Raw genomic sequence first — 22,916 nt, forward strand, 5'->3', positions numbered from 1 at the left:
GCCCTGGAAGTCAGACCCCCGAAAGGCTGCTGACCTGCTTTAAAGGGAGCCACTCAAGAAGGATCCGTCCACGACCCGACGTCGAACTCTGCTATTTCAGGTACATTGGGGTGGTAGAAACATTATAGAAGGAAATAAGACTTACAGACCAATATATGGACTGTGCTTGCGATAGATCTTTACTTTACAGGTTGCCCAGGTGGGGGGGGGGGGTGGGATCTCCACACAGAACTGTGTTTAACGGTAGAGGCCAGTAGTCTGCCAATTGTTCTAAACAACTGCTTTCTTCCTATGTCTATTGTTGGTTGCCTTTATTAAGTGATCTGTGTGACATTTAACCAGAGTATAGATGATGCACTTTAATAAGATCTGATAAGAATTGTGGTACCACTTTAGAACTTTATATATTTGCCATTATAGATTAACTAAGCACACAGTGAGTTATTGGGATTGTATATAACCTTGAATATTAATTATATAAAGACTGCGTTTTAACTAATTCAGTGTGTGGACATTCCTTTGTGGGGGTTTGGGCACTACACTGTACTTAAGAACCAGCCTGCACCACCTCCTGGGAAGCTAGGCCTTGATTGCTCGATCAGCACTACCCTATGGAGAATCTTGGCTGGAGTCCTCTGTGCCTCTCCACTGCCATACAGAGAGCAGAAGTACAGACACCCCCTCCAGTCTCTAGACTGGTGGCAGCGGTGGGATGCTTATAGTTTTAAGAATCAGTGTATAACCGTGCCACTTACAAAATATCTGCAATTTGTTAAATTGAGGTTTAGTTGTGTACAGGATAACTGCATTACAAGCAATGGAGTATATTGCAAATGGTAAATTGACTAGGATGAGCTTAGAGGCTCTCCAGAGTGCTTGTGAAGCCAGAGAGTTAGACTTTGTGGATAAGTCTAGGGCTGAGCTGGTAGCTGCCCTGGTGGACTACCAGACTGATGGTGAAACTCTTGAAGGGGGGGTGCAACCAATGAGGACTCTGCCCCTGGGGTTTTTGCTGAATCCGATTCTGGGAGTGCCACCATTCCTGCGGCCTCTGTTCCAAACCCCAGCACTGCTCTTCAGGGGGAAGCCCTGAAAATTGAACTTTTGAAATTGGAGCTACAACGGGAACAGTTAGCCTTTCAATACAAAAGGTTGGCAATACAAGCTGAGTTGAAGAAAGAGGAGTTGGCAAAGCAAGTGATACTCAAAGATAGGGACATTGAGCACCAGAGAATCCAGCTAAAGAAAGCTAGATTGGAGACTTCAGCTAAACCAGTTGAGAGTGGCAGGTCCCCGGCCACCAAGTTTATGAAAGATTTGGTTGGATGTGTTTGTGGAGGGTTCTGTTATCCTCAAATGGATTGAAGCGTTTGAAATGGCTTATGCAATTCATGATGTTGATAAAAAAGATTGGGCTAAGTGTTTGTTAAGCAGAGTGCCTCAGACTGGATATGACTGTATTCTGAAACTGAGTGTGAAAAGAAAGGGGTCAGTATGAGTGCATGAAGTTTGCTTTGATTGCCAAGTTTGGCAAGACACCTACCCAATACCTTAAAAGGTTCAGGGATTTTAAGAAGAGAGAGAATGGGCCTCATTAGGAGGTGGGAGGTAAGGGTTAACGAGAACCCGGCCCCAGAATGCGGTAAGGGGGTAGCCATGGTGCTAATAGCATCATGGCTACCTCCTACCTCGTAATGAGGCCCAATGTGTCTTGGGTTGACTGGGGGAGTGCTGCACACATGAACATGATGGGGTGGATTGATGGTTACAAAGTGAAAACATTTGTTGAATTGTCCCTCCTGTTGTTTTTTGAGCATTTTTCTGAAGCCTGTTCACCAGAGCTGCATTAGTATATTGCCGATCAGAACATTTTGGATCCCTTTAAGCTGGCCAGGCTAGCTGACAAGTGGGTCTCCCACCGGGTGTCCCCTAAGGACTCCAGTGGGAAGGACAAGGACATCTAGTGGGGAAAAGTCATCTGGAGGTGGGAATAAGAGTAGCGGTCCACCTGCTGCAAAGCAGGCTCCCAGTGGTTCCAGTACCGTACCCCGCATTCCTGGCACCTGTTGGGAATGTGGGGCTCTGGATCAGAAGAAGGGTGTCTCCAAGTGTAAAGCTAAGGCACTTGGAGTACAGGCTGTCAACCTGAGCTACCCTTACCCCATGTCTGAGGTGGAGGCCACTGTCCTCCCCTCCTCTACAGGGATCACAATCGGTGCTCCTGTAGAGATTTTCTTAGTGTCCCTTGGTACCTGGGACCAGTACGCAGAAGTACTGGCGACTATCCCACAGAACACCCATAGGTTTTTGAGAAGCATCCTCTTGAATGGCCAGCCTTCTACTGGCTTGAGAGACACTGGGGCAAGCATGACAGTGGTGGACAGGACCCTGCTCAAGCCAGAGGACTATGTAGGTGATCCTCTGAGAACCACCAGGATAGCTGGTGGGCCTCCCAAATTATCGCCTGTAGCATTAGTACTCATGATTGGAGACAAGACAGCAAAGCTTCCTGTCCTGGTTCAGGACAATGTCCCTGCTAAAATTATGTTAGAAAATGATCTAGTAGAGTTGGGGTTGATCTCGGATGGTCTCCCCCTGAGTGCTGCTGCAGTCTCTAGGTCAAAGGTGACACAGGGTCTGGCTGTGAGTCAGGTACCCGAGCCAAAGGCGAGGCCTAAGGCAAGAAGACTGAAGAAGGCCACCTCTGTGAAGGGGGCTCCTTCTCTTCCTGCTGTTCCTACAGCACCCATTGGGATCCATGCTCCGGACGGGCTGGGTCCAGTGGAAAACCCAAACTCAACTCCTGAGGGAGAAGAGACAGAAGACTCATGTGGGAGAGGATCTCAACCTGGAGAACCACCCCGACCTTCAATGCGTGTTGGCTGAAGGGGGACCATCCCGGGCAGACCTCTGTAAGGGACAGAGAGAGTGCCACTCTCTCGAGGGTCTGAGGAAACAGGTCCTGTCCCAGGCACAAGGAGACGTGCCTAGGACATTCCGGATCTTTTGGGAGGGTGAGCTCCTTGTTAGTAAGCCCACTAAGCCTGAACCTGGTGCCCTCAAGGGGGTGGTGGTACTCCAGGTTTACCTGCCCTTCCTGCTGGGGTTGGCGAATGAGGTGCCCTTATCTGGTCATCTTGGTACTAGGAAGACTAAGCAGAGGCTCTCTGCCCATTTCTACTGGCCCCAGATGGGAGTGGAAATGGAGTTCCACTGCAGGACGTGCCCAACGTGTCCGTTATCTGGCAAATCTGGAGGCAGTGCCATTGCCCAACTGCAACCATTGCCAGTGGTTGGCACACCATTTGAGAGGGTGGGCATCACCATTGTCAGTCCCCTTGACCCTCCCACTTCAAGTGGACATCGGTTCATCCTGGTCTTGCCTGATCATGCCACCATGTACCCTGAGGCTATACCCTTTCTGACTGTTACTGCCAAGGTGGTTGCCAGGGCTCTCCTGTGCATTTTCATCCGTGTTGGATTCCCTAGGGAGGTTGTCTCTGATAGAGGATCCAACTTCATGTCTAGTTACATGAAAACCATGTGGAAAGAGTGTGGGGTAGCCTATAAATTCTCCACCTCTTACCATCCCCAGACCAATGGTCTGGTTGAGAGGTTTAATAAAACTCTCAAGGGTATGGTAGGTGCTTTGGCAGAGTCCCTACGGAGGGAATGGTATCACCTCCTGCCATGCCTGCTGTTCGCTTACAGAGAGGTACCTCAAGAGGGTGTTGGTTTCAGCCCCTTTGAGTTACTCTTTGGACATCCCGTGAGGGGGCCCCTTGCCTTGATCAGCGAAGGTTTGGAAGCCACCCCTCCAGGTCCCGCCAAGCAAGTGGCAGACTATGTGTTAGGCCTCAGACGGAGGATGACACAGATGATGCGTCAGACAACAGCGAATCTCAAGGCCAGCCAGGAATTGAATAAGTACTGGCATGACCTTAAAGGCATGGTCCAGTAAAAAATGTTATTGTCCCTACGGGTCGGCCATGTTTTTTTAAGCCTAAGTGGTTCGATTGTAGAAAACATTCCTATGGACCTTACCCCGAGTTTTCGTCCATTAAACGCACGCGAAAACAGGCACCAGGGAGCCGCCATTTTGTGATAATCCTATCACTTGCCGCATCGCCCTGGCTGACCTGCTTCTGCGGCACTAAATCAATTCCCCCGCCCCTGAGCCTGTCATCAGCAGACTCGTACCGCCCATTTCCCAACGCCAAAGCACAACTTGTGTCAACATTCGCTGCACTTCAGCGAATGACGTGTCGCTATGGAAATGGCAGAACGCCTCTTTCCTCAATAAGTATAAATAGACTGTTTCACAACACACAGCAGCAGATTTTCCATTCCATTCCTCTCTCTGTGTTACTTTGAGTATTTTGTGACTCGTTTCTGTGCTCTGGTCAGCTACCTTCGCAGCTTGTAGCCCGTGTGAACACCTGTACCATCTCGGTAAATTATTTTACTTTGTTTACCACACAATGGCTACAATAATGCCCTACATGTACGAGCCCGAGTATACCGAGGAGGAACTACTGGAAAGGGAAGCCCGCGAAAACGATGGGGATTCGGACGGCAGTTGGCAGGACGAATCAACAGATGAAGAGCCTGGGCCTAGTCGCATGGACGGCGTCTCCACCTGGTGCACAAGCAATCAGTGCAAGCTAATGCCAACCGAGGAGGAGAACTGCTGCTGCCGAGAAAACTCGGGATGCCTGGCCTACATTTCGGAAGGCGAGCCACGACCGCAATGCATCACCGAGCTGCCAGACTTCAGGGCAGCCTGCCTCACACGGGCCGTGTTGAGAATAATGATGGTGCTTATGCACGAACTTCGCGCAACTGTTCGTCCTCGTAATCCGAGTAGCGAGTAAGTATACTCTGCTTGTCATTCCACTCCTATTTCATGTTCTTCTACTATATCCAAAATTACATCTACATATCATTGTAACGCATGTAAGTCGTTCAATAGTGTGCATTGTCTAGATAGCACTTGTCCGTGCAGAATGCCATTAGTTACAAGAATTGTCATTGACAACAAATGTTTATTAAACTTATCTTGGTCATTTAAAAACAGTTTGTTTCATTCCTTTTCACAGGTGGTACAGGCTGGTGGCCTATCGTTCCTTTACATGGTGGCTCCACGGGAGGCCTGGACACCGCGTTCGAAGAGTGATACCCGCCTGTGCCGTTCGTGCCATAAGAGAAACGTTCCCGAGTGACAGCAGTCAGTACAGGGGATTTTCTCTCGCTGTGCTGCAACCTGACCTGTATAATCTTTAAAGTCTTGTATTTTTGTGTCATGAAAATAAGATACAAAATAAAACACCACACATATTTTAACAACGGTTGTTTCGATTTTTTAAATGAATCAAGTGTGTCTCCATTCAAGGATGGACGTCAGACATCTGTGCTCCGAATGGGTGAAGGTCTGGTCGCTGTGAAGCAGGGTGGTCACTATCTATCTAAGCTAACATAACATATTCTCGATAATGCATGCACTAAATAACACTTGTTCAAAGTCTTTCAGTAGGTTATGTCTCTATAAAAGTCACACATATATCTATACTAACAATTACCATTGGATTATACAGGACTTAGGTTAAGGGTCTTGACCACTATAATACACCGGTTGAAGTGCGGGTCTGTGCTCACAAGAATCTCCGGTATGTGGCATTTGTTATTGATAAGCAACGATATACTATCAAAGGCAGTTCGCACCCGTGGATGAGCGCTGGCATGTGGGGCTGTCTGGGGCGCGAACGGCCAAGGTGCCAAACAACATGTACACTTCAAAAGGTATCCCACGCCAAGGGGCCATTGCTCACATAGCCTCCTCAGACCCCGTGTCTCCAGCAAGGCCTTCCCTTGAAGCAGGCCGCCCCCCTGCAATCCACATAAGTGTGTCTCCATTCAGCAGTCTTCCTGTGCCTTATCTGCACGCATCAGGCCAATCTATCTCACCTCCTGTATCAAAGGCGGTTCGCACCCGGGGATGAGCGCTGGCATGGTGGGCTGTCACGGGCGCAAACGGCCAAGGTGCCAAACAGCATGTACACTTCAAAAGGTATCCCACGCGAAGGGGCCATCGGTCACATGTCTTCCTCAGACCCCGTGTCTCCAGCCAGGCCTCCCCTTGGAGCAGGCCGCCCCCCTAATACCACGACATACATACGTCATTCATTCACAAACACACCCCTGTTTCTAATACTTTATAAAACACTTGATATGTCTCATGAGAACATCTTTGTGCTTTGCAAGTCAACTCCTGAACGTGCTACCTGGCAACCACTGAGATCTACGCTAATCTGTTCATCGTCATGCTATCCGTGAATTTCTGTGACCGCTTAGAGCAAACCCATCAGTGTGCTACCTGTGGCCACCCACCTATTCTCCTGCAACATACTGCTCTGCTTGCTGAATCCAACTGTTTGTTGGTCAAGGTAAGGCCATGTATCCTAGTCATATTTCGCAGATTTTTAAATTTCTATCTATTTGCGAGTAGAGTACACAATAGTGCTATGTTCATTGGTCTCATTGCTATTGACTTGAGTTTCCATTGCCATGCTATCAATAGATCTATTTATTTTCATCTGTGTCTATTGTCATCGAATTGCATCCTTCGGGGGTCCAGTCTATAATGTAAGCATGTTTCCTTATCGTGCAAGACAGAACATCCAAGGGACGAGTCACATGTTCAGATTTTAGTCACATCATTTAAACATTTCTGCAACTTATGCAAATACTAAGCCGCAGATAATGAACTGGTATAGTTCCTGCGACCAAAACAAACCTTGCATTGATCATTGTATGATTCATTTACTTTTGTATCAAATCTTTATTCTTGAAGATTGTATAATAATGTCGATATTTACTTTTCAGATTTATCAACAATGCCTGCCTGTTCGATTAGCGGTTGCCCTTCGAAAGACCCATGCGAAATCTGAAGGCACTACAATGCATGTATTCCCGAAAACTGTTGATCGAATAAGAGAATGGGTCAGACATTGCGGATATCCACTGGATGAGCTGGAAAGTAGAGTCCACCAAGTCTTACAGGACAAGAGGGGTGATCGATGCCGTATCTGCAGCCGGCACTTTTCCTTGGACATGTACACAACATCTTGGGTAACAAAGAAGAATAAACGGCGAATGACACGGAAATTGCTCGAAAACGCTATTCCCACTCTATTCGTCCACATTCCGCCACCGGTGAGTCAAGTGTCCGGATTTAGCTTTAGGCCTTACGGTAGTGTGTAGGTAGCCAAATGGATTAATTGATATTGTAGGTGTTCTATCCCTTGTAATAATTTCGATATTGATATGAGTGTATAGTTTTTTAAATAATGACATTTATCAATATATTCTTTTTCGATTTCATAACCCACAAACGCAATGTATATATATGGGAACAGGGAACTGTGCTGTATTGAGCATTTTTCAAGTATTCTGTCGCCTTACATGGCTATTTTTAATATTGGCATTTCATTATCATTCATTAATTTACCTTTACAACTTCTTGACTATCCCTTGAATCTGAAGCAAGAACATTCTACATCCTTGACGTGGTCGCAGTTATCAACCACTTCTAGCGCGTATCAGGTAATCTTACTAGGCTAATCCGCTACAGACTTGTTTTATGCATGTCAAGTAATAGTTTTATTCTATCGTGTAATTATTTTACCAAATGTTTGGTTAGTGCTTTCCAATTGATATACACCTTAGTTATCGTCCACTGGTGTTTGTTTTCAGTTATAATTAGTGTTATCCATACTAATGCAAGTACTGTCTTTCAGGGAGATGCTGAAGCGTCCGCCACATCTACAACATTTCTAGATGTTCTTCACCAGCAGGAGGTATGGATACTGACAGCTCCATCGAGCGTCATCATCAGAGCTGGAATTCTTGTCGTTTGATTGTTCTACACAATGTTTCATTCGTGGTTAGCCGTTGATATGTACCTGTGCTGTCGACCCCAGGTGTGTGTTATGTTTTCACTATTGTAATCCTCACTAATGCAAGTACTACGTTTCAGGCAGTTGATGGAGCGTCAACCCCTGCACTTGATGCAGAGCCTGACATTCAAGTAATTCCAGGGGAAGTGGAAGCGGGACCATGCGTATACGAATCGGCGCAACAGCTTTCGGAAGTGCGCACTACATTTGCAACATCCATAGTTATTCTTCAGCAGCACGAGGTATGGATACTGACAGCTCCATCATGCGTGATCATATAACGTGATTCCATTTGCTATACTTTCTTCCCTATTAACGCAAGTGCTGTGTTTCAGGGAGACGACGGAGCTTCCACTACAATCACAACATCCCATTTAGATGATGCAGATGTAAATAAATCAGAGAAATAACTCGATGAAATGTGATCATATTTAGATTTTCCTTGATTCTTTTAGACAATGCATCATTTGTGGTTATCTCTTTATATGTACCTGTGCGTTCGACCCCAAGTGTGCGTTATGTTTCCAATATTGAAAACCATACTAATGCAAGTACTGTGTTTCAGGGAGACGACGGAGCTTCCACTACAATCACAACATCCTATTTTGATGATGCAGATGTAAAGGAATCGGAGAAATAAGTCGATGAAATCTGCATATTTATATTTTCCTTGATTGTTTTAGACAATGCATCATTTGTGGTCATCTCTTTATATGTACCTGTGCCGTCGACCCCAAGTGTGTTTTATGTTTCCAATATTGAAAACCATACTAATGCAAGTACTGTGGTTCAGGGAGATGCTGATGCCTCCTCTCCAATACACCCATTCATGGCAGTCCATGCAGAGCAGGAGGTATTGATACTGACAGTTCTATCGAAATATATCATCACTGGTCGAATACTTGTCGTTTGATTGTTGCACACAATGTTTAAATCGTGTTTGGCTATTGCGATGTACCTGTGTGTTCGTCCTCACGTGTGTTTTATGCTAACAATATTTTGATACATAGTAATGAAAGTACTATGTTTCAGGGAGACGATGGAGCCTCATTCCGTGCTGTCTATGCGGATACAGAAAATATAGTCATTGCAGCGCAAGAGGAAGGGAGGACATGCGGAAACTAATCGGAGCTACAGCGTGCAGATGTTGAAGGTCGAGTCAAAAAAGTTGCAAAGAAAAAAAAACAAAAAAAGGTTAGTTACAAACCGTTCATAACTTTAAAAAAATGTTTGTGCTGGGGACTATTGTATGTTTTTTTCCAGTCAATTGGACTACACTTTATCTTGTGTTTAAACTGAACATCCCTTTTCCAATCTCTCCTCTAGTTATCCGTGGGTGTCAGAACTATACATACACAGACAGTGAAGCGAATGAGAGATGTTGCTTGCCAGACCATGTACACTATGGAGGAACTATTAATTGAGGCGAGGCGTGTTCAGGCTTGAGATGCTCATGTCCAATGGCCAGAACATTAATTAACTGTGTTTGGAGAATACAGCAAAGTTGCATTGGACCATTGCTACAGTGCGACCGCACCACCACAAGAAGATGATATTGAATGTATTGAAGATAGCTCTGAAGTAGTTGCAGATCAATTCACACAATCTACACCGGCCAAAAAATTGCCACCCAAAAACATGTCGACATTGTTGTGTTCTCCCATCAATGTTGAAGTAGCAGATGTCGAAATGACAGAGAATGAACCAGCCGCAGCATCCATAGACGCATCAGAACTTGATAGCAGCGATATTACTTTCCAATGTGTTGAAATCTCTGCAACGTCACAGGCCCAAACAACGTTGACGCAGGATGACAGTCTAATGAAAGAGAGCAAATACATTGTATTCGACAGTTGTTTGATGGAAATTATAAGTATGCTGAAATGTGGGCATTCAGTTAGAGGGAAAGTATGTGGGAAGCCATTGATTAATGTAACTCGTCAAATAAGAGGCAGTAACGTCAAAATAAATGCCGCCTGTCGATTAAATCATAGGTTCTCATGGTCTGCACAAACAATGCTGGGGAAAATGCCAGCAGGTAATCTACTGTGTGCAGCTGCATCACTTTTTAGTGGCTCCAGTTTTAGAAAGTTAGAGGCTTTCTTTCAGTTTGTGGGACTCCATTTCATTTCTAAATCGCTGTACTACATATACCAACGTGATTATCTGTTTCCGGCCATTAGTGATGCTTGGAAAATTGAACAATTGTCTCTAGCAAGTACATTCGAAGGCAAACGTTTCAGGCTAGCCGGCGATGGACAGTGCGACAGCCCTGGATTTTCTGCCAAGTACTGCACCTACCACTTTCAGGACATGGATAGTAAGAAAATTGTGAGTTCGGTGGTCGTGCAGGTAACACAATGTACATCCTCAGTGGCCATGGAGAAACTAGGATTTATAAAATCAGTGGAATATCTACAATAAAGGGGAATGCACATCAACCTCATAGCCACGGACAAACACGTTTCAATTGCCAAGACAATGAGAGAGCAGTTCCCACATATTAATCATCAATTTGACGTATGGCATCTTGCTAAATCAATCAGTAAGAAAATCTCGGCTGCAGGAAAAAAAAAAGGTTTTGAAAGTATTTTGCAGTGGTCCCAGTCTATCACCAACCATCTTTGGTGGAGCTCAAAAACTTGTGAAGGGTCAGTGGAAATACTACTTGAAAAATGGCGGTCACTGATGCACCACTGTACCAACGTTCACCGCTGGACAGAAAACCAACATTTCCACCAATGTGAACATGGCCCTTTGTCCCCAGAGGAGTCACGGAAGAAGAAGTGGTTGATTCCATCTTCACCGACACACAAAGCCATTGAGAAGATTGTTTTCGACAAAACTCTATCAAGAGATTTGAGAGGACTGACAGAATTCTGTCACACAGGAGATTTGGGGGTGTTCCACAATATGTGCCTAAAGTACAGGCCAAAGCGCTTGCATTTTAGCTTTCGGGGCATGAAACATCGCACTCTACTAGCCGTCTTGGCCCATAACAGCAATGTCAGAAGTGAACAATCTAGGACTAGGGGTAAAGTAAGGATGCCTCGCTACACTAAGGTGTTTTCAAAACGAAGTAAGCAATGGGTGATCAAACCAGTCTATGATGAAATGTAGTTTGACTTTGTGAAAGGCCTTATTGTTGCTGTGTTAGAGAAGCACAGATATGGAATTTTGGACGTTTCTGTGCAGAGCAGTGATCCATTGCCACCGAACATTGCAACTGTGCCATGTCCACCCGAAGCACAGCTGGTTGTGAAGTACAAATCCCGGTTTAAATAATTGCAATACAATTGTCTTTTTGTAAATAAATGTTATTGTACAGTGTACCTGTAACCCTAACCCCTACCTTCACCATCATGGGTGGCGAACAAGCTGAGTGTCATCTTTGAATTCTCTCTATTCCCCTCATATATGTGTATGTATATATTTTTCTCATGTCTCATCTCATGTAAATGCTGTGCCCTGTTAACGGAGGGGAGGCTTGCGTATTGCAAATAATAAAACAAACAAACAAACAATAAATCTCACTTTTAACTCAACTCCTGTGGTACTTTATACTTTCCCTGACCTTCCGCCAAAAATTAAATGTCTACATAGTTATGATTTTTTGGGGCTGCAAAGCTCGCAGACAACGGGGACAAAATTGGGGGCCTTAGAACGCGCCAAGCGGGCCGTGGCATTTGGGAGAGAAGCCAGTTCCCATTTGCACATTGAGGCGCACTACATAGAGGGATTTTAAACTTCAAGTTCTCACAGATGCCTTTACTACGTGATGTTGCAAATAAAGAATGCGAAGGACAGCGGCTTTGATTTTCAGCTCGCGCCCAGAAGAGGCCCACAAGTCGCACTGGAAGTATAAGGGTCTATTGTTTTTTGACCTTGAGACAGGGACCATGCCGAAAGAACTACATTTGAAGGGGGTGCGCAATAACGTAAGAGACGATAAGTCAGAAAATTCAGAAACTAGACCGAGTTTCATTTTAGTTCAGTATACGAAAAATCGTTGTTAAGAGCACGGTCCGTTTTACAGACTGCATTACGAAGAGACACAATGGAAATTTCAAATATGATGTGAGTAAATCTTTAGACGCTTTTATACCGGAAAGAATTAATGAATGGATGCATGAATAAATGAATGAATGAAGAGCTAGGAAAAGCAAGGAAAACGTGTTCGTAGTGGGCACATGGGCATGCAGGTCCACTGGTCTCACCGATCTCGGTCCTTGGCCCAGCCACTTTTCCCTGCACTGCCTACCTGCACTACGGGACTGTCTCTGTATCCTTCAGCCCCTTCTCCCGGCATTTACCTTGCACTTGCCACCAGCTGGCCCTATTATTTATCTTGTATTCGACTAACCATGTACAGCACTTTTACCCCCTCACCTCTTCCCCATGCGCGATCTGAAAGACACCTGGCCTAGTAGGATCGTTGTCTGTCTGCCCTTGTTCCCCCCCTGCCTCGTCGCGCCTTGAAACACTTGTGTATAGGCGCGTTACAAATGCCATATCATATCATTCCACACGGATGTAGACGAACTGTCGTTTATCATTGTGTGTTGGCCTCGATTTATTTTGTTACTTTTCGCATTGATTTTAGAGCCGAACATACTCCATTGAACTATCCTTGCAAGCAAATAGTTTCTGATCTGCCGCAATAAATAAAATGAGTAATAGTAATGAAGATCGGCTGGCGAGACTAATTATAATTTTTTTGTTTTTATAACAGGTATTTGCTCCCCTTCTGCTACTGTCATTGGTTTGAGACACCGTCAGACGGTTTTTTCGAGAGACACCTGCAGCTTCGCGTGAACAATTGGAGCACGTGAACCATATTATGGGACGATCGCCAAGGGCCCACATGCCCTTACGCCGTACTAGTGGCTAGAAGCAACATATCAACCTTTACGATGGACTAGTGCCTAGTTGATGGAACAGCCTTGCGGTTCACCGTGCTTCCAAAGTGCTTCTTTTAACGAAAAGCAACACCCTGTGTACCATTGCGGCAAGTGATAGGATTATCACAAAATGGCGTCTCCCTGGTGCCTGTTTTCGCGTGCGTTTAATGGACGAAAACTCGGGTAAGGTTCATAGGAAAGTTTTCTAAAATCGAGCCACTTAGGCTTAAAAAAACATGGCCGACCCGTAGGGACAATAACATTTTTTACTGGACCATGCCTTTAAAGCCTCGCAAGTGGATTGGACTCCAGGACAGAAAATCCTTGTGATGGAGCCTACCAAGCCTAGAGCTTTGGCAGAAAAGTGTACTAGACCCTTCAGGATCATCTCCAAGATGGGCAAAGTCAATTATCTGGTTGACATGGGAGTCCCTGGGGTAGCCCCTAAGGCGAGCAGAAGTCTCAAGTCTCTTGCTAGCTTCAGAGCAAGAAGAGGATGAGAGTGAGCCCCTTCCTGACTTGCTGCATAGCAACCCTCAAGATGGCTCAGTGGAGGGAGTACATCTCTCTCCAGATCTGACGACAGAACAGCAGAAGGCCTGCAGGGCTTTGCTCCGGCAGTATGCCTCTCTGATCTCACTGACACCAGGCCTCACACCGTGGTGTAGGCATGAAACTGACACTGGTGACAGTGTGCCTGTCAAAAGCAGGTGTTACCGTATATCAGCTACAGTTAAAAACCACATCCAGGCTGAGGTCGCCAAGATGTTGGATCTGGGTGTTATTGAACCCTCAACCAGTCCCTGGTCCAGTCCAGTGGTCCTTGTCCCCAAGGCAAGTTCCCAGGCAGATACCAAGGATTGGAGGTTCTGTGTGGACTACCGAGGAGTCAATGTGTCACGAAAACTGACGCGCACCCATTGCCCAGGGCTGATGAGCTCGTGGACACAATAGGTGCTGCCAAATTTGTAAGCACCTTTGACCTTACCTCAGGCTATTGGCAATAGCTCCGACGGACCATGCCAAGGAAAAGACGGCCTTCTCAACACCTGAGGGACTCTACCAGTTTAGGGTCATGCCTTTTGGGTTGAAGAATGCCCCCGCCACCTTCCAGAGATTGGTCAATCATGCGCTCAGTGGGCTGGAGGCCTTTTGTGTGGCCTACTTAGACGACATTGCCGTCTAAAGTCCCACCTGGGAAGAGCATTTGACACATCTGGATAAGGTGTTGTAGGCCACCAAGTGCCAGATAGCTCAGGGGAAAGTCACGTATCTTGGTCATGAGGTAGGAGGGGGTCAAATCCAACCTCTCCCCAGTAAAGTACAGGATGTACATGACTGGGAGACTCCCACTACTCAAACCCACTGGGTATTATCGCAATTTCATGGCGGACTCTGGAACCATAGCTGCACCATTGCCACCTCTGACTTCACCCAAACAGCGTAGGAAGGTTCATTGGACTGAAGACTGTGAGAGGGCCTTTGATGGCTTGAAAGAAAGTCTGTGTAGGGCACCTGTGTTGTGTGTACCTGACTACAGCAAACCCTTTATCGTCCAGACGGATGCCTGCGACGCCGGAATTGGAGCTGTCTTGTCCCAGTTAGATGACAAAGGGAGGGAACACCTGATCATATTCATCAGTAGACAACTCAAGGGTAGAGAATTTAGGTGGGCTACTGTTGAAAAGGAATGTTTCAGTATAGTTTGGAGCCTTAGGCGTTTTAGGCCCTACCTTACAGGGTCTGCCTTCAAGGTCCAAACAGATCATGAGCCCCTGAAGTGGCTTGTGCAGATGAAGGGTGAGAACCTGAAACTGCTCAGGTGGTCCATTAGCCTGCAAGGGCTAGACTTCACCATAAAGCATAGACCAGGGAAGAGTAACGATAATGCAGATGGCCTTTCCAGAAGGTATGTTGACCGTCTGAACGAGGGTGTCTATCTCGTGGGAGATTAGGCACCCTACCCACATTCTGGGGGAGCGACTGTGATGCTGGAAATGCATTGGAGGGACAGGGCCTCTCTGTCCTTGTCCTGTAGTCCTTGTTCATTTGTGTTCTGTATTGTTTTCTGCCCAGGAGGCCATGTGGGACTACTGGCACTGACGCTCTTCCTGTTTTTGGTTTGGTGTACAGACCCATGGGATACCCTTATGGCATCCCTGGGTGGGGGTGCAACCCTGTGACCCTAGTGTATGTTTTTGGGCACATGTGTGTGGCCCACAGATCAGGGTATGAGCTGGTGGCAGCTCCATGCTGAATTTGAAAGATGCTCTGAGTATCCTCCATTTTGGGATACCCAGGCCCTGCCATTGGAATCAGTTGATTCCTGACAGGAAACAAGATGGCCCCTGTGGCCTCTTGCTTTCTATTGCCTGTTACCTTGTTTTCCCAAAGTCCTGGGAAGCCCTGATTCTGTCCCTTCCCCCTGACTGGCTGTTGGGTGGAAGTTCCATATATGGTGTTGTTGTGAACCAGAATTTAATCAAAAAGAAGGGACATATTTATTTAACACAACATGTTTGCCCTCAGCAATCTGAAACCCGATCACACAGTCTATCTAACCAAATGCAAATTACGTCATGTACAATAAATGTCATGTATCCAGTATTCAAATATCATATTTAATTCATTTGCTAAACAGCACAAATATCAAAAAACATTCACTAAAAACATTCATTACATCACATACAAAATATACAATGTTATAAAGTGGTAATTATTCCACATATATTCAAATTATACACTCATTTAAACATTCTAGACAGTAGCTAATTCAATTGTTCTTATTTCCTACTGTGTATAACAACTTAGCCCAACTTATATAAGTTTCTGTCCTGGATGTTTATTATTAACTGGACATTCTTCAGGGGCGACAAATTGACTAGTGCTTCTTGTAGACTTGTCTCTATGGTTCCAATTTCTAGAGCTCCATTCCAATAATGATTTTCCTGTCTTGTGGGCAAAGTACATAAGCCAGCCTCCAAACCAGATCAAATATGCAGTTAGTATTCTTTTGTAATCAGCAGCAGAATAATAATACTCTGCGGATGGTTTACGGCTGGAGCACTACTAATGGGAAGACCCTTGCCACGGAATACTATGAAATAAAAAAGCATTGGGGCTCAGGAAAATTATTGACAAGACTACAGACCCTAGAATAGTACTTTTTTACAAAAGAATACTAACTGCATATTTGATCTGGTTTGGAGGCTGGCTTATGTACTTTGCCCACAAGACAGGAAAAACATTATTGGAATGGAGCTCTAGAAATTGGAACCATAGAGACAAGTCTACAAGAAGCACAAGTCAATTTGTCGCCCCTGAAGAATGTCCAGTTAATAATAAACATCCAGGACAGAAACTTATATAAGTTGGGCTAAGTTGTTATACACAGTAGGAAATAAGAACAATTGAATTAGCTACTGTCTAGAATGTTTAAATGAGTGTATAATTTGGGCTAAGTTGTTATACACAGTAGGAAATAAGAACAATTGAATTAGCTACTGTCTAGAATGTTTAAATGAGTGTATAATTTGAATATATGTGGAATAATTACCACTTTTATAACATTGTATATTTTGTATGTGATGTAATGAATGTTTTTAGTGAATGTTTTTTGATATTTGTGCTGTTTAGCAAATGAATTAAATATGATATTTGAATACTGGATACATGACATTTATTGTACATGACGTAATTTGCATTTGGTTAGATAGACTGTGTGATCGGGTTTCAGATTGCTGAGGGCAAACATGTTGTGTTAAATAAATATGTCCCTTCTTTTTGATTAAATTTTGAGTATATCCCCACTTGGTAGGAGGGTTTATCACTGTCGTGTGGGGCAACCCGCATATGTATTTATGTTGTTGTGAACCAGGCCAGACTTGCTGGAGCCTTCCCAGTGACAGTATGTTGTGGGTACACCCTGTGGGTGGGACCTGGGTGAATGGAATGTGTGACGAATATGCACTTCTTGTTGTGAATGTCTAGTTTCTGGTGTTTGACAATGACTGAGACAGCTCTGCCTGAAACTGGTATGAATGCAGCGTGTAGTGTTGAATGGCTGGGTACTTGTCCCAATACACATTCCTTGTTCTGAGTGTCTGAGAGGGAGGAGTATGGCCTGAATGTGCTGTATGCCTGATTGCACCGCTAACCTTTGCCGAAGCACCCTGGAAGTCAGACCCTCGAAAGGCTGCCGACCGGAGACTGGGACAGCCGCAGAGAACGAAGATCAGCACCGGACATTCCGTCCACTGTGGTCGACCAGGGTTCGCAAGTCTGCTGTAACCGCTGGAGGCCCGCCGAAGCAGTGTTGTCCAGACGGGGGGAATCGCTTGACTCTGTTGCGCCGACGACCGGAGCCGCACGTTCCTTTGGCCCGAGACTTTTGATTCACAGACACGCTTGTTCCGCACCGCCGCTCGCCTTATCCCGCCGGAGAAGGCCAGGCCGTCGACGCGCCGAGGAGCATCCGCCGGTGGGTTTCCCGCCACCCAACGACCGTAGAGATGCCAGACGACTCAACACCCTTGCTGGGCCACAGTTCTTCATAAACTCTTTGCGGTCCTGAACTATCGTCATTGAGGTGCCCCGCATGCCTCTTCCTTGCAGGACGCCTTTGCTTAGTCGACGACGAGTACCGATGGGACCGAAGCTGCCGCCTCGACGCAGAGTTCACTTTCTTCGTGGGATCTCGACGATCCGTGGCTCCTGCTTTAAAGGGAGCCGCTCAAGAAAGATCCGTCGACGACCCAATGTCAAACTCTGCTGTTCCAGGTACATTGGGGTGGTAGAAACATTACAGAAGGAAATAAGACTTATAGAGAAATAGATGGACTGGGCTTGTGATATATCTTTACTTTACAGGTTGCCCAGGTAGGGGAATCTCCATACAGAACTGTGTTTAACGGTAGAGGCCAGTATTCTTTCAATTGTTCTAACCAACTGCTTTCCTCCTATGTCTATTGCTGTTGCCTTTATTAAGTGATCTGTGTGGCATTTAACCTAAGTATAGTTGATGCACTTTAATAAGATCAGATAATAATTGTGGTACCACTTTAGAACTGTATATATTTTCCATTATAGATTAACTAAGCACAAAGTGAGTTATTGGGATTGTAGATAACCTTGAATATTAATTATATAAAGACTGTTTTAACTAATACAGTGTGTGGACATTCCTTTGTGGGGGCTTGGGGACTACACTGTACTTAAGAAGCAGCCTGCATCACCTCCTGAGAAGCAAGGCCTTGATTGCGCAACCAGCGCTACCCTATAGAGAATCTTGGATGGGGTCCTCTGTGCCTCTCCTCTGCCATATAGAGAGCAGAAGTACAGACAACCCCCTCCAGTCTTTACAGCCATTTTGGAAATGACTAGACCGCAGAGGGCACTTCACCAAAGAGGAACAGGGTAGCGCCATCTTGGAATAGAAATGCACACCTCTCACTTGCGTTCTTTTTCATCTACGCCACAGGTACCAGGAGGGGGCGCGGTGTATGACAAAGTGACACTTATACCCCGGCCAGGACATGATTGGTTAAGGACTGCCACATTTGCTTGGGTCTGAACTACCCTTTTTTTCCAAGGAATTTTGGGAAATGCAGTTTAGTTATGATTTGTTGTGCATGGTTTTTTACAGCTACTTTGAAGATGCTGTTCTTTGAAGGAAGAGACAAGGAGCGGAGTGTTGAAGAGTGAGAGTACAGAGAGATGCATTCAGTGAGGTAGTAGAGGAACATACCATGGATAGATTTATAGACGATTGCCAGGAATTTATAGAAAGAGCAAATTTGCATGGAGAGCCATCCAGCGCAGCAATAGTAGGTTTAGGTGGTAGCATCCAAGTAGTTTTAAAAAGTATGCCTGTTACAAAGTGAAGGACTTTGTTGAGAGGGAACAGAAAAGAGTAGAGGGGCTGACTAAGAAGTTGCCTTGTGCAGTAGTCTACCTCCCTCCTATGCCAAAAAAGCCACAAGCGTGTACTGCATATCTATTGTATAACATTATCTACCACAATACCCAGGTGGTACAATACAATGGATATCACACATGCTACCTTGACCCAGAGAGCAATAGGCCAACAAATCTCACCTATGTCTAGCACAGAGAACTATAAGCTAATGTATTTTGCATTTTTATCTACACCAGAGCGACACGCTAAGATATCACACATTTCCTTCGACACCTGAGAGCAACATGCACTTAGCACATGGAATTACAGAATAACCATTTCATAAAATGGCCTACTTAAAACGAGAAGTGGTAAAGTCACTATCAGTAATTAAATTTAAAACAGCATGGGAAAAACACTGATGAGCAAGTGTAAAGACATAAATTGAGTGAAAGGGCATCGTTGGGATTATGGTGCCAACAGAAAAAGCATGTGGTATTTTAAATACCACTTATTAAAAATAACATGTAATTATGAGTTGAACTGCATAAGAATATTTACTGCACATGGTCCATAGACAGTAGAGCATGTCTAAAATCTGCAAGGATCTGGCCAATCCTGCCGCCGTCTCTGCCTCTCCTGTCCCTTCAGGCCCTCTGTATGGCCATGGCTTCTCACTTAAAACCCAGCACATCTTGTCCACGCTTTCAGCTTCTCCTGCTTCTCTCTCCACTCTCTCCTGTTCCTCCGACCCCTTCTAGACAAGTCTGATCTATAAAAATCTCATCAAAACAGGTTCTTCCAAAACCATCAACGGCCACATTGACACCCTCACTCCAGCCTTGGCTGACTTCTGCAACCACTCTTTCACCTCTGGAACCTTCCCTCCACCCCTCAAGCACTCTCTACTCAAGAAACCCTCAGCCAACCCCTCCCTTCCGGCTAATTATCGCCTGATCTCCATCATTCCTTTCCTGGGCAAACTCCTGGAAAAGCGGACCATCTTCCAGCTTAATCTTCACACCAAATCTGTTGGGTGTCTCCACGACCATCAGTCGGGCTTTCGAGCAGCCATAAGCATGGAAACTGCTCTTCTGAACATCTGTGAAGACCTGCTCTCTAACCTTGATTCGAATCTCCCCTCTGTCCTCATCCTACTTGATCTCTCCTCTGCCTTTGACACGGTCAACCATGCCATCCTGCTCAACCGACTTTGTGATAACCTGGGTATCTCTGATCAGGCTCTGGCCTGGCTGACTTCTTTCCTCTCTGACCAACCCTCCCAGGTCCACTTGGGTCCTTCCACTCCTCTATCGCCAATACCTGGTACTTCTCACCCATTGCATTGCTGCTCTCTGCTCCAACTTCCAGTGCTATGCGGATGATACCCAGCTCGCCTTCAGGCTCCCCTCTGCCGCCTCTTCTCTCATCCCCGACTATCTGCAATCCAGGAGTGGTGCGCCGCCAATGATCTCGGACTGAATGCCATTAAGACAGAGATCCTCCTCATCGGCACACCTGCACCACTTTTTCCCTACACTCTCTGGCCGGCCTCTCTTGGCCCTCTGACTCCTCCCACATGTGAGGCTAAGAACATCGGAGTTATCTTTGACTCTAAACTCTCCTTCTCTCCTCACATTTCCGATGTCTCTAAGAAGTCAAATTACCAACTGCATCTCCTCAGAGGTACTCTTCTTTTCCTCTCCTTCCCACAGAGGCTCACTGTCTCCAGAGATCTGGTTCTCTCTAGGCTTGACTTATGTAACAGCCTCTTTTTAAATCTACCCACCTCTATTCTCCATCCTTTGCAACTCATCCAAAACAGGACTGCGAGACTTGTCCTTGGTCTTAAACCCAGGGATCGTATCTCTCAAGCACTGAAATCTCTCCATTGGCTCACAGTGGCTGCAAGGATGAAATTCATGACCCTTTGCATTGTCCACAAGGCCTTCTGGGGTCTGGGACGAATATATCTCAATTTTTCGCTTCAGAAGTATCTTTCTTCTCGAGCTCTTCGAACCTCCACCTCTAACTCCTTAAGAAACAGATGCTTCTCTAAGCAGCGGGTTGGGGACAGATCTCTCTCTTCTGTCGGCTCCTCCCTGCCCCTCTGAAACTTGAGCAGAACCATCTCCAGTTCTGGAAGCAGCTCAAGACCTTCCTCTTTGCTTCAGCCTTCCAACTTCCACTTCCCTGCTGATCTATCCGATACTGCACTGGTCTACCTGGCTACCCTCTAAATCACGGGCCCAGGTCCCTGCCCTCCCAGTTGCACACCTGCACTGACTCTGGCAGCCCTGCACTGGGGCTGTATCTGCAACCCTACAGCCCCCCCTACTTGCACTTTTCTATCCCTTGCTTTCTGCAATTAACCCCTCTGCACTGCCACTTGTTGGCTGCACTACTTGTATGTCTTCTATGTCTCGCACTTCTCCTCCTCCCCTTCCCCTGGTGTTTTCTCCCCTTCCCTCTCTCCTGCACTTACGCGGTCTCAATGTCACTTGGCCTAGTAATATCGTCGTCTTTTCCTCCCTTGTTCCCCTCCCTTGCCTTGTCGCGCCTTGAAACACTTCTGTATAGGCATGCTGTAAATAAAATATATATCATGGGGTAAATATGGGTTATTTCAATGTTCCCCATAAAGTAAATATCCTATACAATTCAAACTTATAAAAAATAGGTAGAATTTCAAAAAATATTCTGTATTTAAAATAGCACGTTTTCACAGTTACCACCATACTCACGAGGCCCTAAGTGAAGGGCCCATAGTGTTAGAAAAGCCATGAAACTAGGTAGATTAGAAAGGGCTTGCATCCTCCATGCTACAACATCTATAAATCTCGGTTCATTGATAACATGCAGCATTTTAGCAAATCATTCTGCAGAGAATCAGTCCTGAGGCTAGAACTCGGGGAGGGACTTCCTCTGGTGTAATTTAAGTGTATTCCAGATTCCCCCTCCTCACTACACACCACGCCCCCTTCCCCACTGTGTGTGCGTTAGGATAGGGTTTTAGCAAATCCTACCTGCTCCTGATCACACATTTTCCTGTTGTCTCTTTTCTTTAAAGCTGTTAACCTACAAGAAGAGCTGTTATAGGGGCCATACAACGCGGGCTCCTTCGAGCACTTCTCCAGCTCCCAGGTTTGCAGCAGAAAAGCCACACACAACAATGGCTTAGACCTGGTTCTCCCTACACTGGGAGAACACGTCTCGGAGGGAAAGAAGCCTAATACCGCCAGAAAAGAAGCGTAAACATAAGCCGAACCCACACAATGACGCGGATAGAAAAGCAGCTTTCAGTTTTACAAAGACACCTGCATCGCACAATTTGGCACACTGTAAAATGCACGTTAAAAACCATGTGCGCGTTCCCTTAGGTCCGTTATGTTTCAAAAGTCTCTATGTATTCAAAACAACAACTCTGTTGACGGGAAGTGTGAAGTTACTTGGTCAAATGTAAATGCAATGTAAACGTTAGAGTGTCAAATATTTCATTCAATATGCGACTTGAGATCGTTTTTCTAATGCCGTTTATTATATAAGGAAATCTATGAGCAAGTTATACGGGTTGAAAAAGTATTGTTCAAAATTCTGATAATTGTAATTCATTCATTGGGATTAACTACAGTGCATAAGGGCAATTGTATACAGACAAATGTATATCCGGCTGCAAACAATTTAGCGCTTTCTTAAACGAAGTGTGTTTTAGTGATGCCTTACCTGTGAAAGGCGTGGGGCACCATTTCAAGATGGCTGCGGTATCTGATACTGCTATCACAAACTATCGGAAGCTTTCTACTAGATGTCCTTATAAATCGCCTGTCTTTGCCATGGAACGTAGGGAAAATACTGACGCCCTTCGAAGGTCTGCGATAGTTACCTTTATTAGGTTAAACAGTGCACTTTTACCATTGTTTCGATACTCCTGTTCTTTCTTCACCTACTGATTATGGATAAGCACACCATTTCAAGATGTCCACCGAAGTTACCATCTTTATTTAAAAAAAAAGAAAATGGAGGCATGCAAGCAGTCAGTAAATCAGTAGTACAATATTTTATATTTTAGCTCTCAAATAGTAAATAGTTTTTTGGAACCAAGGTACCTATGAAGGTGGTTCCAGAAAACAGTTTATGATTTCACAGCCTCAAAATATTGTAGTA

The 22,916-nt window shown here is 45.3% G+C and overlaps 1 protein-coding gene across 1 annotated transcript in view; it reads right to left on the minus strand.

The window, feature by feature from the left end:
- LOC138566893 (zinc finger protein 624-like) overlaps positions 1-21,971 on the minus strand; it is a 176,134-nt gene extending 154,163 nt beyond the window's left edge. Inside the window, exon 1 of the mRNA XM_069644620.1 lies at positions 21,779-21,971. Within this exon, the coding sequence (XP_069500721.1) occupies positions 21,779-21,796 (18 nt within the window). The 5' untranslated portion in view covers positions 21,797-21,971. The remainder of the gene's footprint in view (positions 1-21,778) is intronic.
- Between the last annotated feature and the right edge of the window lie 945 nt (positions 21,972-22,916).

Source organism: Ambystoma mexicanum, chromosome 2p, assembly GCF_040938575.1.
Source record: "Ambystoma mexicanum isolate Mex_15411 chromosome 2p, UKY_AmexF1_1, whole genome shotgun sequence".
NCBI lineage: Eukaryota > Metazoa > Chordata > Amphibia > Caudata > Ambystomatidae > Ambystoma > Ambystoma mexicanum.